The sequence below is a fragment of the Myxocyprinus asiaticus genome, chromosome 40 (genome assembly GCF_019703515.2).
Source record: "Myxocyprinus asiaticus isolate MX2 ecotype Aquarium Trade chromosome 40, UBuf_Myxa_2, whole genome shotgun sequence".
NCBI lineage: Eukaryota > Metazoa > Chordata > Actinopteri > Cypriniformes > Catostomidae > Myxocyprinus > Myxocyprinus asiaticus.
Window position 1 is genome coordinate 23,505,562 of NC_059383.1, and position 17,067 is coordinate 23,522,628.

At 37.8% G+C, this 17,067-nt stretch overlaps 2 protein-coding genes across 2 annotated transcripts in view; both read right to left on the minus strand.

Moving 5' to 3' along the window:
• Positions 1 to 1,659: 1,659 nt before the first annotated feature.
• On the minus strand, positions 1,660 to 12,646 carry LOC127431355 (coronin-6-like). Its single transcript, XM_051681770.1, has 11 exons — positions 12,461 to 12,646; positions 10,323 to 10,522; positions 7,948 to 8,070; positions 5,310 to 5,439; positions 4,938 to 5,116; positions 4,377 to 4,496; positions 4,139 to 4,243; positions 3,912 to 4,057; positions 3,484 to 3,541; positions 3,026 to 3,253; positions 1,660 to 1,806 (listed from the first exon to the last, which is right to left on the minus strand). Exons 2-11 carry the CDS (start codon positions 10,518 to 10,520, stop codon positions 1,684 to 1,686), a joined length of 1,410 nt encoding a protein of 469 aa, XP_051537730.1. The 5' UTR covers positions 10,521 to 10,522; positions 12,461 to 12,646; the 3' UTR covers positions 1,660 to 1,683.
• An 872-nt stretch (positions 12,647 to 13,518) lies between these two features.
• The window catches only part of LOC127431349 (protein phosphatase Slingshot homolog 2-like), a 43,103-nt gene continuing 39,554 nt past the window's right edge, over positions 13,519 to 17,067 (minus strand). The window contains exon 15 of the mRNA XM_051681766.1: positions 13,519 to 16,514. Coding sequence (XP_051537726.1) covers positions 15,246 to 16,514 — 1,269 coding nt within the window. The 3' untranslated portion in view covers positions 13,519 to 15,245. The remainder of the gene's footprint in view (positions 16,515 to 17,067) is intronic.

The following is a 17,067-nucleotide window of genomic DNA, read 5'->3' on the forward strand; positions in this document are numbered from 1 at the left end:
GTTTCATTGCGATGAGGTGTCGGGATGAGGTGGAGCAAGCAGCACATTTGATGTGCACTGCTGTACCTGTTTGCAGCTGTACAATACTGTTTCTGATGAGACATGTCTCTCCAATGATCTGTTCGACTACTGAATGTGGACAGCAGTGCCTGTCTTTACTGTCTTATTTACCCGAGCCATTTCTCATCAGTCAGAGTCAAGTGCTCATCGCATTACAGATAATCTTTATTCAAACACTGTACTTATCTCAGTACATGATTGCAATAGAACAGAAAATATCTCAAACTCAGAAATCTTCGCTGTCATTTTTAGTTACTGTATGTTCCTTCTCTATGATGACACGGGAAAGTTCTCCAAACGCAGTGCATCCCAAACCAATATTTCCCTTTTACAGCTTATATTGGAATGCCTTTTCAATTAGTTACATAAAATAATATAGCCTACTATCGGCTTCATAATGATTACTTCTGTTTCAAGTGCTTAACTACATAGTTTTTTATTCTAAATGTGAATTAAATGAAAATCAGAGTTTATAATCAGTCTGTTCTGTTCATTATATGTCCAGCTGGAGTCGCCAATTCATACACACCAGTGTCCGGACAGTGCGCACATATTTTTTATAAATCACGATATGTTCGTGGGAAATTGCTTACGCAAATTTCAATGCCCATTTTGTGCGTAAGCAACGTTTATACATCAGGCTCCAGGTCTTTACAATGAGGTATGTTCACATAGAGACTACGACTTTTAACAAATTCACAAAGCTGCAACTCCATTTCTTTTGTTTTTTTTTTGTCTGCATTTCAAGGTTTGATGAATTACAAGCATTTGTAATTCATCAAATCAAGGCAGACTTTACCTACCTATTACAAAGTTTACATAAAGGCCTTTTTCTCCCAATTTGGAATGCCCAATTCCCGATGTGCTCTAAGTCCTCGTGGTCGCATATTGATTCGCCTCAGTCCGGACGAATCCCAGTTGCCTCTGCGTCTGAGACAGTCAACCCACGCATCTTATCACGTGGCTTGTTGAGCGCGTTGCCACGGAGACATAGCATGTGTGGAGGCTTCACGCCATCCACTGCGGCAACCACGCTCAATTCACCATGCACCCCACCGAGAACAAACCACATTATGGCGACCACGAGGAGGTTACCCCATGTGACTCTACCCTCCCTAGCAACCGGGCCAATTTGGTTGCTTAGGAGACCTGGCTGGAGTCACTCAGCACACCCTGGGATTCGAACTAGCGAACTAGCGAACTCCAGGGGTGGTAGCCAGCATATTTTACTACTGAGCTACCCAGGCCCAACATAAAGGCCTCTTGATTAACTTACAATTCCTTAAGTATTTAAGGAATACAGCTAATATTGTGTACTACCACACAATATAAACAAATCTACTATAAAGTATCAGGAAAAACATTATTAGTGCCTTTGCTAAATTAATCACCTTATGCTCTGAAATGTTACCAAAATCAGTAACTATAAGGTAACTATTCACATTTAGAAAGGCTTTGTGAAGTTAAATGGCGGTGCAGCCATGGAACTATAGTTGCGGTGTTGTCTATGATAAAACGAGTCATAGCTGGGGTGGCATGGCCTATCAGTGCTCATAATTTAGTTTTGAGGGTTAGCAGTGAATTGGGCAGTGTGCATAGGCTGAGTTAGCTTTATTGATGCGGTCAGACTGTGCCATTAGTGTACTTGGAGAGCTTATTCTCTAAGTCACATATTCGCTTCTCCTGAGAAAGAACTGTGGCCTTCAGACTTTGGATCTCCTCAACAAGCTTCTCCAACAACTGAGGCTAGCGATTAAAAGAGATAGAGAATGGGGAGGAAAAAGCAAAACAGGGATAGGAGGGGAAAAAGGACAGATGGAAAGAAGAAAAGAGTGACAGGAGTGGTTGAGAATGGAGAGGGAGTAAAGCAAGAGTTGAATCAGGAAAAGGTAAGAACTGCTTGGCTTCTAATGAAGTGTCTATGGCACTTTCCACGAATAAGGTACAAAATTGGGTATCAAACTCTTTTATATATATATATATATATATATATATATATATATATATATATATATATATATATAAAAGCTAGAGCTTTTTCTTTTTCAATAAATGGACAATGAAAGGAGGTGCTAAAGTTGATTGTAAATCTCAGGAGGTCAAACAAAATACAATATGAGCTGTTTAAATTTCTGAGGTCTGCCAATTTTGCAGCCTTGTTACTAAAATGTGGAACATGTCGAAATACATTTTAAGACCACGATTGGTGTAATTTTCTAGCTATAACATTAGGCAAAATTTGTAACCCTGGATGTTTACTTAAAGTAAGCTGTCACTCACCAAGGGGCTAGCTAGTTTGGGACCAAATGTTGGTTTGTAGTTATTGATAAAGTTGAAGGTTGAACAGTGTTGAAGGTTGACTAATGCAGTCAACACTACAACTTGTGTAAAAATGTCGAAAGGGTCCAGATGATGTTACTTCTTGGATGTTGCAATTTGAATAAATGTTACATTTTTGTAATTGAAAAATATTATGTGGCAATGCAAAATGTGGAAAATGATTTATTAAAATAAAAAGTTTTTTTTTTTTTACTACAGGGAATTCATCTGAATTAAGCTGCATATTAAATGTTGAAAAGAATGAATATTACTTCAACAGAATATACCAAAATGATTATAGTTGTATAATTTTAATTGTGGGTACAGATGAGAAGGTCTAGACCACTGAGCTGGAACGGGCCAAATTCACCACTTTAAAAGGAGGATACAAATATTTGATGTTTTTAAAACTAGCTACTTTTAATGCTAGATTAATTTTCTTTTAAATAATAGTTTAATATATCTAATAGTTATCATGACAAAAAACAAGGGATTTCTGCCTATTTTATTATTTTTTTTAAAGCAATGGGACACCAAAGTGTACCATATTCACTGAAAGTGCCCTTTATCTGAAATGAAGTGATGAAGGAACAAAAGCTTAGAAAGGAAAAAAGTAGACCAGGGATAAGCAGGATGTTGTACTCACTGGCAAACTGCTTCCATCTACTGCAGACATGCTTCTACGTGTTGTGGGCCTGGTGTCCAGAACGTTCTTCTTGGCCACCTTAAGCTCTCTGCTCTTTGGAGGAACATAGCCATCTCTCAAAGACACTAGTATGGGGTCTGCATCTCGTCCTTCTAACCATTCTTCAGGTTCCAGTGCTGGCTCTGGACCTGCTGTATCTGGGTACAGGTCATCCTGGAACAGGTCCGACTGGCATCATAAAAACAGGAAGAGAAAGAATCGATTGAGTGAGCAGATGTAATGAATGCAATCTCAAATGTAATGAATATTTTGCAGACAACTTCCTCAACATATAATGTTCTGAATGCTCCTAATATTATAAAAACAATACTCTGAAAAGCAATAATCAGAAATGTTGCTGGATTGCTGATTTAGTAATTTAACATTCAAATTCTCCTCATTGAGGGTCATTTTCTTACCTTTCTGGGTACTGTCATCATGATAGGCTCACACTTTCTCTCATGGAGTTTATATAATCTATTTGAAAAGAATAAAAAGGCAGTTAGTTTTCAACTCCCAGTGAGCAAGCTAAAGGTGACAGTGGCAAGGAAAACTCTATAAAATGGAATATACAGTAAAAATACAAACAATTCTGGAATATATGAACATCACAAGGTATACCACAGATAAACTCAAAACTATCTGCAGATTGGTTTTTATGTCTTGCTGTTCAAAATTAGAGCTGTCAGTATATTATAATATTTTTCTTGTAGTTGACCCCCATTCCTCACCCCTGTCAGGCCTTATTGGTGTCCCCATACCCCATTTGAAAACCCTCAACTATACTAACACAGATTTATGCATAAATATTCTAAATCAACCACTATAACTGATCAAACTAGATGACCTGGCAATTTCACACTTGCTGACATCCACTCCTCTCTTTGGCATGAAGCCCATTCCTCTCTGTGGCTCCTTGCTACTGAATGTGCTGATGTAATGCACATATGGAGGCTCCTCTGTGATCTCAAAATAGCGAATACTGCTGTCGCCCTGCAGAGACAATAAAGCAGAAAAATTTGAGAAACCTTTACACAGTATAAAAACAATTGAAGATGAAACATGGAGTCATACCTTGCCACTCAGATACACAATGTTGGTGTCGGGATCATAAAAAGGCAATAAAACTCCATTACTTGTGTCCAATTCCAGTAATGCAATGGGCTCTTCAAAATTTGTCTAAAATGTCAGAAATGAACACAGGAACTTAAATGTCAATCATCAGTTATTTGAAATGACAGCAGGGTGTTGAAATACAAATAAGGAGATAAGATCAAAACGTTAAATGAGTAAATAAATTTTGCTCAATTACCGGATCCCACAGACCAAGTTCTCTCTGGCTCATCCTGGTGAAACCTGTAGTGAAAATGTTGCCCTCTCTGGTAAAGATAGCTCTCATCGGCCGGATACCCTCATGTGGGGCGAGTCTCTCCTACAGGAGACAAAAGAAAGGTTTATTTCAGTTCAGTTCAACCACTTCAAATCCCTGTTAATCTTTACTCTAAATGTTTTATTTTATTTTAGCATTTATATTTTTTCCATTTTATTGTCATGGATAGGAGGAGACAGGCATGAACAAGATCTAGCTTATGTCATTTCCCGATCTCATTCATCCCTATTTGTATCACCAGCGTAAGCACCACCTACCAGGTCATGTCTCCAACTACTTTAAAAACATGCTAAAACATGTTCTGTTTTATTTGTTGTGCTGTCTAGCTTTTTTTAGAACACAAGAACGTGTTTGGTCTGAACGGCCCTTAAGGGATAATATCAAATAACACGATCACTTGAGTAAGTGTCATAGTTTACAAGTGCACCAGCACATGATGGCTTCTTTCGTAATACATACATAGTACAAAATCCTAATACTTACCGCCACCACCTCGCCTTTGCGGGGATCACACACTCTGAGGCGCCGGTCCTTGCAGGTGGTGCAGAATAAGCTGCCGTTGTAGTTCCAGCTGATGTTGTAGATGAGGTCAGGATGGTCATCCATAGTGATCAGGGGTTCTCCAGTGCCCACGTTCCAGATGATGATCAGATTATCACTGCCTGTGACACAAAGCACGTGGGTCAAAAGACTTGAAACGGCTTCTAATTTACCAAATCACCAATTAAAAAATTAAACCTCCATTTAGAGTCAGTCTGTCATTCAGTGATAATTTTATTTTCATCCATTCGTACTGTAATATACAGTATACAATTGTTATAAAAGAGCAGTGGCAGAAAAGAGACTGATCTTTACCTGCAGTGAGGAGTATGTTGCGGGCAGTCGGGTGCCATTTTACAATGCCCACCCGTTTAGAGTGGCCCTCCAACACTACAATGGGCTCACTGATGGGACGAGAGGGGGTGTGGTCAGGGATCTGCCATACCTTTGTAACAAACAAGTGTATGTTAAAGGGATCATGACATGAAAAATCAAATTTTCCTTGACATACTGTATAAGACGACATTATACTATGAAAACATACTGTAAGTTTCAGAACTGAAAACTTCCTCCTTAATAGAAAAAGAACATTTATTTAAACCAGGCTCCAGCAACAGGCCATTTGGAATTTGTCACAAGAACCAAATAGATCTGCATATGACTATGCATATATATGCATATGCAAGACATCAATGCCTATTTTTTGTCATTGCACCCTTGGCCCCACCCACTGGTGCTCACAGTCAGTCATACAAGTGAAGAGGAGAGAGATGGGCCTGTCGTGGGAGTTCATCTACGCCAAATGGGACTTACTCAGGACACCTTCACGTGCCTATCTGGATTTAAATGTTTTTCTACACTAGATAAATGGCTTTGACCATTATCATTCATCTCTCACCACTTTTAAAAGACACCATGTCAAGTTATATCTAAAAGGAGACCTCCATTCTGTTTCATTCAGCTTTGTTTTGAAGGCATCCTGGACCGTTTTTGCACCCATATGTGCAATTTTTAGTCTTTTGTAAACATACACTAGATGGACATCTTTGATCATTTTGATGTATTTCTGGCAATGTGCGCCACATTTTAAAAACACGTCTCATTCAGAACATTTCAGCGTGGACTGTATGTGTTTTTGGCTGTTATCAGCAAGGATTACTTTTGAACCAGTTAATACATGATTAAAGCTTTACAGAAGGAACTGTTATTGAATGAGCATTATTAAAGATGAGGCAGTTAAAAACTCTATTGGACCCGATGCAAAACAAAAGGTAAACAATTTCATTCACAAATATTTAAAATGACTGTTTTATAGTTAAGGTGCCACTGTGCTTAATGTATTTGGATGCAATGTATTGGGTGCACGTTATGTGTAAACCTTGAAATTTTATTTTATAATGTTGTGGAGCTTGCTCATTTTCTTCCGACTGAGTTTCAAACACGGCTGAATTGGAGGGGCTGCACGATGTTAGCCAATCATAACAGTGGCTGTTAACATTGAAATCTTAAAGAGCCAGAGAGCTTAAAACCAAGCGTTTCGACAGAGGACCAGAGACAGGGTGGAAAATTATTATATATTACTTAATTATGAAAAAAAATTAAATAATCTTTACTAACATTATAAGTGGACCTCAGGGAAGATGATAAAATTAGAAAAAAGAGTATGTCATGACCCCTTTGACATTATTTGTTCACATTAATTGTGTTACTTTAAAGTCACTTTAAGTAAGTATCTGTTATAACATACGCAATTATGTGCATCTGCTAAAAACGGTTAATAGCTATATGGAAATCTGACAAAAATCTGAACTTTTTTAATTAGTGAATTAATTTAGGATATATTGTATGAGCCATTAATCATTACAATTTATGAGGTGTGGTCAGTTGATACATATACTGCATGCTTATTATCATGCTTTAATCATTATATAAGAGGGCTTTACAATTTGTTGATGAATCCCATTGGATAACTGAAGATAGCATGAATAAAAGCCTCATGCTGTGTTATGTAAGTCACTTCATTTCACACATAGGTTGCTGATCTCTTTGTTTAAATGTTCTGGGGACCAGTATACTATAAATTCCTCAAGGTCATTGAAGAGGCTTATTGTTATCTCCTTGCACTGATTCAAAAAATGTTATATGAGACTAATACCATTTATAATGTAATAGAGCTGGCAAATAAGCATAATCAGCCTACCAATTAAAGTGTTTGGGTAAACTTGTAGATATATAGTGGTTTCCAGTATGTTCCTTTGGTATTAAGAGAGCACGGAGGCACTGCCAGCACAGATGACAGCTGCTGTTAACCTCGTCTAGCAAAAGTGCATACAGTGCATAGCATACAATGTAATGAAATAGTGGCAATAGCACTTATAATATACACTGCTGTTCAAAAGGTTTTGAACACCAAGACATCGTTGTTTTTGAAAGAAATCGATGCTTCTGTTCATCAAGGATGTAATAAATTGATCAAAAATATAAAAACATTAATAATGTTGCAAATTATTTCTACAGTTTGAAATAAGTGTTTTATATTTGTTTTGTATTTTATATTATACAAAAAGAAACACAATTCTCCTGAAATTCATCATTCCATGCAGTACTGTTTTAAATGAAGAAAGAAAAACTGGATCTAGGTCAAGTGCATCAGAGACTCGAATTTGTGAAACAGACTCCTATCTTGTCCTGTCATTAACACTAACTTATCTGTACATCACAAGTTTCTGACAGTTAACGTGCAATACTAGCTCTCACACCGCACTCAAACCATTAGCTCTCGTCATCACTTATCACCCTTCTTAAGACTATTGTCCCTGTGATCTTTTCCTCCAGTGTGAGTAGGTGTGCATGGAGACATGCCAAAAAATGGCAACTTAAACATATTTATTACTACATAGCTTGTAAGTGTCAAGCAGTGGAAATGTATATGAATGACTGCCGTAATGATTACCATGGCAGTGGTGTCCTCAGAGCAGCTGGCCAGGATGTTGTCATTGTGAGGACACCAATCAATGTCCAAAACAGGCCCCGAGTGTCCAACCACTAGGGGGTAGTTTTTGTCCACACGACCCATCTATAGGAAAATAAAAGAACGAATGCTTATGTTGAGTATTGTTTGTAACACATAAATATTTATCATCATCAATATATGGTCTATCTATACAGCGAAGTTCAAAAGATCTCTTGTGAAAATGCTTCTATTCTGTATTTTTCTAATCAAATACCTTTTTCTTCATTTCAAATCATATTATTAGCATAATGATTTGAGAGAAGAGTTCAACTGAAAAATGAACATTAATTTCAACATTTCTTTATACTTGGTGTGTCCCCCTTTTGCTTTATTGACAGCAGGCACTTGAGCTGTCGTGGACTGCAAAACCTGGTTTTGTCATGCAAAACTGTGACCTTTTGTACAAGTGATGTCACAAAATAGCTTATTTGATCAGTGACCTAGAAATAGAGCACAATCCTAAATCATTCTTATTTGATTCACATCATAACATTTCTTTGTTTTTAATTTGTCAAAATCCTAAAACTTCTGAACATGAACACAGACTTTTGAACTCCACTGTATGTGTACTTTTTGTAATCAAAAACTGTAATATTCTTGAACTGATGATATTGTGGCATAGTTTATGACAAACATTATCATCTCACAATTTTATGTCCATTAATCAGAAAGTCATTGTCCTGGTCAATGATGTAACTTTCATGTTTTCTTTTATCCATATTCAGCTGGTGTGAACACGTGTTGGCTCTTTCTCCAGCTGCTCCACCTCCAGTCCCTCCTACACTCCTGGTGTTTATTTATAAACCTGTGATGAGGCTTTGAAAAGGGAGTTTTTATTTTGGCCTGCCTGAGACTGAGCACAGGGGAGATGGCTAGCTGGGTATTTATAGCGTGTCTATCCAGACCTGCGTATATATGCTCCTGACTCTGTGCAATGAGTCGGCAGTGAAGCCATTAACTCATGAACCCTTAAAGGATCAAGACAAGTTCACAAAAATGGATCCACTGATGTGATAATTTGCAATGGATCAATATGATGTGTATAATTTCAATGGGTCTGATGAACGTCACATGCATCAGGAATAGCTAGAACAAGGTGCCCAAACTTTTTCTTATGAAGGTCCAAAAATCAAACTTGATAATGCAAGTAAATGTTGCATTATATCAAACTGTATTATATTAAAATATAAAAGTTGCCCTGGTTCCCCTTCTTTATGATTTCATAATATATATGTTTTTAAAACATAACTCTGCAATCTGCTTAACTAATTCAATGAAGAGCTGCGTCAATGGAATTTTTTCATATATAGCAAGGTGGGCCGCTGGCCCTGGTTCGGGCATCTCTGAGCTAGAATAAACAATATGTTTTTTTGTTTTGTTTTTTGTATGTCAAATGGATGTGCACAATTGATTAGAATTCCAATGCATCCAAAACAGCTGACTTACATCCTTTTATCATGTATTATCCTACATCAAAATCCTATTTATATTGTATCTACTGGAACACCTATCTTAGCAAGGAGTATATTAAAGAAAATATGTTCCTAAGTACTTGTAAATAGAGTAAAGGGCAAGATTGAGAACAAAGGCACTAGGTCACTGAACTAAGATGTATATTATATGACAATATAATATACTGTGTATGTTAGTCCTGTGATCTAGTGAGAGATGTAACAGAGCCATTGAAAGCTCACACTTTAACATACTGATAATAAGCTTGGTAAACTATATTAGGAAACAGGGATTTCCAAATCACATTTAAATATCCTCATTTGTGAGCTCTGCACATTTCCATTTGTGTAGGTGAATGTGGTGAAACACTAAGGTGCATAAGATACTGTAAGTTAACTAACATATATAAGCGTGGACAAACCATTCCATTGCTACACACTCTGTTGCAGTCTGTCACAGTAGTTTCAGACAGCATATGCAAGTTGTGTACCCTGTTCCTATGGAGTTTGCTTCTGTGCCCCAGTGAGGGTGAAATGGAAGCCTTTTGGGGGATGGGTGCCCTTACCCCCGACATCCATGGCTGAGATTCATAAATAAAGCCAAAAGACAAAGAATAGACAAGATTTGTTTGGCATATTCTTTGAATGTTTGAAAGATTTGACTCGTATCAGCTTATTAATAATTAAATTAGCTTCGAAAGTTCCAGACACCAGAACCCACAAATCTCCATGGATATTCCCATCGCCTTTGCCATAGCAGTATGCCAAAGCCCACAGTATAGGATCACAAATTGTGTTATTATACCTTGATAAGGTGCTTCATTGTACCATATTTTCTGGCAGTTTAGTCCACAATCCACTTACCTTTGAAAGAGGCATAACCAAGAAGGCTCCGCCTCCGCTGGACTCCACTATAACTGCCAAAAACTTTGGGTTAACTGCACAGAAGGAGCTGTCCCACGTCACCTTGGAAACCCGTATATCGTCATAACTCTGCTCTGCCTTTGCCGCCTGCCCAAAAACATGCCTGAACTTACTCTGGCGCACAATGCTGCGACTCATTGCTGTGAAAAAGAGAGAGAAGGTAGAAAAAGCCTGTTTAATACATACATACATACATATACATTATTATAATATATTACGTTAAGAATGATTTAGTGTGCATTTGATATTAAAGCTGTTCTTGCACAGCACCTTCCAATCTAGAGACAACTTGGTGCCCAGAAGCTACATTTATTTAAAGAATGTAGAAAGCAACTTGCCATTTAGACTAGACATTAAACATATTCAAATGTACCTAAACTGATCCAAAGCCTGAAGACATTCATAAGCCTCAGAAGCATAATGGCTGCAATGGCTGATTTACTCATAATTTGAGTGCTGTTTTTATAAAAAAGCTAATTGAAGCAGAAGTTTTAATCCAAACTTTATTGATGAATATATTAGCACATCTGAATCATTATTAGATAGGCATACATTTTTTATCAGGACTAATTTGGCTGGGAAAGACTATTCTAGATATAGGTGCCTGGTCCATGGCACATTACGTTTTTATATTGATTGTCATTTTTAGAGATTATATCTTCTCATCTTAAAATTACATTTACTTATTAAATGTATACTGGAACTAATAACTTGTACTGTAAAAGAGACACATGGAAATGTGTGGTTGCTGAGGAACTAACCCTTATTTGAAATTGAACTGAATTGAAATTGAATTTGAATTTCATAAAAATAAAAATAAAAAAAAAATACAAATTTGTTCACTTTATATATGTATGTTATGTTGACACATCATTTGCAGTTGATTTAAAAATTGCTATTCAAATTGAAATATCAAAATGTATCTAAATGTTTCTTATTTTAGAAAACAAAAATAAGTTCATACATGAGTTTCATTAAAAAAAAAATCTAAAACTTTTTTTTTGACTGGCACTGCTTTATTAATGTCAGTAAGAGCTTTTTTTTTTTTTTTTTTTCATTTGGTCCTCCTGAGACTGGCCTGTTTACACAGAACCCAGCTTGTTCACGCTTTAAACACATTATATTAATATAACAATTAAATATTTTGTGGAGTCTTGGTTCAATAGCCCAGTTCACCTTCAAATAGTAAAAAAATTATAGTTGAATAACAGCTGAAGAAAAATAATAATGAAATAATTAACTATGGTGGTAAGTACTATACATTGTAGTGCAATATTTTAATAATTGTATTATATCATATTATTATTTATTTTTCTTATATATTTCACTACTTTGCCTTGTTGTCGTACTAGAGAGTATGTTATATTATATTATATTATATGATATTATATGGAAGCTTTGAAAGATGATTGACGCAAATAAACAGACCCACATTCTGCATCAATAACACAACAGCACCCTAAATAGCTCCTATTAAACAATACAGACAGAGCTCAAAAATAAATGTGTAAAAAAATAAATAAAGAACAGTTACCATTTACTTCAGTTTGGCAAAAACTTTTATTGATAAACACTGACATTTTTCTATATCACATCGGTATTGTCAGTGTAACAGAGCGGTTTATTTGAGGCTTGTTCTACCCACACTAGTTAAACCGACTTGAGAATGCAGTATTGCACACAACGCTGCTGTCCCATGTGAGAAGGCACCCTCGCTTGTGTCTCAGACGCGGTCACTTTCCTAATATAGTCATGCCAAACTGCCCCATGCCATTCGTGCCCCCCACCAGACGTGATCCTTTCAACTCTTTAAAAAATAAATAAATAAATAAATAAAAATAGATGGTCTTCTTAAAATGAAACACTTGATACTACAGCTACGCGCACACTTGGCGTCAAACCATCAATATCCAAAACGTGCTCTACTATGATACATTATTGTGATGTCATATGGAACCCGCCAAACGAAGTGCGTGAATAAAACAGAACTTCCAAAACACGCGCGTATCGTCACAATGCAGCATTCCATACAGTCATTCAAAAGAACTCCGTAACTGTCAATCAAATGAATCACTTACCTCTGTATTTTGGGGAATAAACACTGATTCGATCTTTGAATGTCCTCTTTCCCGAGTCGGTTAACCGGTCCTCTCTCGACCACTCCGCTTTTACAAGTATTCGTTGGCGGTCTCCGTTATTCCAGGTCAGAAACTTGGTACGGCTCGCAGAACTAATACGCGAATTCTTCTACCTCACGAGTCGCTCCTGAGCACCAAGCGAGAGAAAAGAGAGATGGCTTGGAGGGAGCTGAGAGGAGGGTTTATGGGCGGGCGGGGTGTTCGAGGCGATCCTGTCTATTTTAGAAACGGCTGTCGGTTTAGAAATTACTCTCGGTGGCCGCGATCGCGGTTGTATATAATATAAACCACAATATTTCGCACAAAGTATAGAAACATATATCAATTTCTGTGGTTAAAAGTAACCAATCAACCCTACAGATATTCTGAGGTATTCATATGACTGTAACATCCCATTGCCGCTCGTTTACTGGTAGGCTACATTTAGTTTGCTGTAGCTTTCTTTTATTTTTATGTACTCTAATACTACACTATACATTTTTTTGTCAGGTGCTAAAGATGTGCTTCATGTGGTAACATCTAAATTAACTGGTTTTTATTTAAGCCAAAATGATTTAATATGACTGAATCAACATGACTGCAGTAGGTTGCAACCATTTTATAAATATTTTTTAAAGTGATAGTTCACCCCAAAATTAAAATTCTGTCATGATTTACTCATCCTCATGTTGTTCCAAACCCATATAATTTACTTTCTTCCAGGACAGGGAACATAAAAGGTGTTAGGCTGAACTGAATGCCCTTGTTCCCATTCACTTTTGATTGTATGGAGAGAGAAAAAAAAAAAGAGCGAACATTCTTATAAATCTTGTATTCCACAAAAGAGTATGGAAGTATGGATTTGGAATGACATGAGGATATGCAAATTATAAAAATTAAATTTTTTTGGGTGAACTATCCCTTTAATAGCTTCCAAATGTAACAACTACACATTTCAAGGGGAAACACAGAACAAGTGAATCATTTAGATTAATAAAATACAAGAAAACAGTTCCCCATTGTGCTTTTAAAATTTTAATTGTCACAGTTTAAGCACGATAAAGAGAAAAAAAATTTCCATTCTTACAATGAACAGAAAGACACATTTCTGTTTTTTTCTTTTTTTGCATTGTACAACAAACACCCTTACAAGAAACTCTAAATACATACTCTGCAAGCATGCTTCCAGAATACACAGTTTAAAAAAAACATGTAAAACAATGATAAAAAGTGCATATTAAAATCCCCTACATTTTTTAAATCTATAACAAAACAGAAAATGCTGAAGGAGGAAACTGCACTGGAGTTTAAAACGGACAGAAAATGTGCACACACCCACACTGAAGTATACATGTCATACACATCCACAAAATATACATACGCACACTGAGGCCCATAAACTCTACATTCTACAAGTACCACAGAATTGACCCCATTCTCATTAGACCCACATGCATACACATAATAATCTCACATATGTAATAATTTTACACTCACAATTACATATCACTCATTTCTGAATGCATTTAAACATGTACTCCTCTATAGCTCTTTTTCAGTCCTCAACACACACACACACGTGCGCACACACACACACTCTTCAGAATACATACCAATTCAGCAGAGAGCATTTTGTGGTATCTGTTCATAGACTGAGAGGTAAAGGAAAAAGTGGCAAATTTACTACCATTATTGTATGCAACGAGCAACTTGATAGACATTGTGCAAAAAGTACATCAGTCATGGGAATGTATTGTTCTTCCAGAGCAGCGAATTTTCTACTCAAATGATGTGTCAGGATTACAGGACTCCTATTCTATGGACCATCAACCCCACCAACACATTCAATTTCGTGCCCTAAAAAGTCTGCACACTATGAATCTTCCTTGCAATTTTAAGGCCCACTGAGGTATGCATGGCAAGTGGTTAATCAATGACTCACACTGGCAGGCACAAACACACACAGTATGTTTACATGCACTTTAAAAGTTCAATTTCAGTTGGCCTAAAACAATAATTCTTCTTGTAAACGCTTTAGTCAGTTTTTGGGAAGTTGTACTAGCAGACCTAGATAATGCAATTGTACCTTAGCTTTGTCCAGCATACACGTTAATCAGACCACAACTGGCCTCGCCATTGTGCACATTCATATTTAACACTTCCTAAGCCAGGGTCTGAAATTAAGAGGGACTCAGGGCAAAAATGTCACCAAAAATGCCCCCAAAATTCCAAATGCCAGGGCAAAAAAACAAACAAAAGAAAAAGCCTTCTACTGTTCTGTTTAATTCTATTTCTTATTTGTAACATCTTATACAGTTCTAAATGTTCGATTATAGTCCTATTTAAAAATATTATTGCAAAAAATGTGAGTTGATGTTGATTTAATTTATAGGGTAAGAGGTAATAAATTCTCAATCTTGACAATTTGTGTTAATGAACTGATTAAAAGTAATCAAATGAGACACAGTATGTTTTAAATGGTAAGAAAAAAAGCCCTTATAAAAAGTTAAAAAAAAAAAATGCCCCAAAAAATTAAATCCAGGGGCAAATATTGGCCATTAAAAGGTTAAGTTCTGACACTGTCCTCAGCTGATGTCCTTCCTTCAAATTTTCGATTATGCATAGGTTAATCATGTATACTTAAACAGATGAAGACTGTACCTAGACTACGCAAAAACCCGCTGTAGCCCGATTATAAAAGCGCATGTAAACGTACTGACATACAGGCATAAAAACAGAGTAAGAGTCACATAGTGTGGTAAGGGTTAACGGTTCGCTTTTTCAGCCTCCGCAAGGGATGTGTTCTCCCGTACTGTTGGCGTGTCGCCACAGATAGCAATGCATCCTGTGCGTTATCCTGCCCCCGACACTGATTGGACGATGGGGAGAGTGGCAGTGGCATGACATCACAGTCACTACGTTCTGCCTCTTCAGTCTTACAATCCTCGGTGTGTCCAAGCATCATCGATCCAGAGGAAGAAACAGGCGATGTGGACGAAGAAGGGAGATCGGGATTGCAAAGGGGAACAACTCGCTTCTTTTTTGAGGTATCATCACAATAGCAATGGGGCCGTGGCTTATTGATGGAAGTAGTGAGTAAGGTGGGACTCATATCGAGCTTGCTTAGGTCAATGGGAGAGAGCTCTAACGACCCAAGCTTGGCCAATGAGGCCGATCGCTTCATCTTTGAGGGTGGTGTCAGCCCGGCCTGACGGATCCGAGCCTCCACCTCTTTGGTCCTCTCTCGCTCAGCCCGGCTCTTTCTCTGCTCCCTTCTCGACCATGGTTGGCTAAGCCTTTTGTCTGAGAAGCCACTCACCTTCCAGAGGAACGCCCCGAGCTCTTTCAGGGTCTCCCAAGTTTCCCTCATGTCCTTAGGACAGCGACTAGAAGGACAATCTGAGTCTGTGCAACTCTCCTGCTCCGTGATTCCCTCCAGCTGAACAACCCCAGCTGAAGATGAGCTTTGTCTTGAGTGGATGAGGCTCATATCTGACCTGAAAAAGCCGGTGTGCTTGTGCTCTCCCTCCCTGAGTCTTCTCTCACTCTCACTTCCTGTTCTCTCCTCATCGGCTAAACGTTCTTTTTTCTCCATCTTCTCTACAATGTTCTGAGGCTGGTGATAGTGACTTGACACAGTGCTTGGATCAGGTGTGAGGTGTGTGTGGGGTGAGGTCTCCTCAGTTCTCTCTATGGTGCTGGTGTTGACGGGAGAGCGTCGTGAGGAACACATGGGGGCCGAGGATGCCTGTGCCGTTGACGAGACCTTCTGCTTGATCTTCTGCTCTAGCTCTCTGGTAGCTCGGCGCACAGTTCCCTTTGGCCAGTTGCTTTGCATGTCTTTCCTGTGATCCACTTTCTCCATTTCAGCTTCCATTGATGTGTCTTGAGCTAACTCCTCTTCCTCACTGCTACAGTAAATAGGTTGGCTGGTAGGAGTAGGGGGAGGGGTTATAATGTGCCGTATGGACTCCATATCTGGAACTATATTATGGACTGAGACACTGCAGCTCTCCTGCAGCAAAAACAGAAAGGTATTTTTATTTGCGTTTAATATATAACTCAATTGTTCCATGACTTAAATGTGAAGTGTGTAATTTCTTTGTCACTAGTGGCACAAAACGGAATTGCAAAAATAGAGATTTTTTTTACATTTTCTGTAAAAAACAAACTGTAAAACCTGATGGTAGAGTGTTCCAAGTTGCAGGAACATTGCTATGCAGTTGGTAAGGTGGCCCGAGTAATTGTTAATAAGTTGCTATGCAGGCGCTAAGATTTTCTGAGTGGTTGCTGAAGGGTAGGGTATATACCCGTTTGACACATACACACTATGACTGATTTTGTAATACTTTTAGCACAGTCAACAGCATAAGCTTTCACAAACAACACGCACAAACGTAGATGGTATGCACGGACTGTATTGATAATACAATTTCCATCACAGGGAGCCCAAGTATACTTGGGTCTAGTGGTCACAAGAAAAGCCCACCCCAAGACTCTATGATATTCTGTTCCCTAGATATGGCTTGGATCCCACCTTCAATGCAAGTCTGCATTTTTTACCCCCA

What these genes read in the sequence shown, in the direction of transcription:
- LOC127431355 (XM_051681770.1), bottom strand. Translation starts at nt 10,520, where the DNA reads ATGAGTCGCAGCATTGTGCGCCAGAGTAAGTTCAGGCATGTTTTTGGG. An exon ending in TGGTTATGCCTCTTTCAAAG is followed by an intron (nt 8,071 to 10,322) that starts GTAAGTGGATTG and finishes ATTTTCCTATAG; the next exon opens with ATGGGTCGTGTGGACAAAAA. An exon ending in AACTTGGTCTGTGGGATCCG is followed by an intron (nt 4,244 to 4,376) that starts GTAATTGAGCAA and finishes CTGACATTTTAG; the next exon opens with ACAAATTTTGAAGAGCCCAT.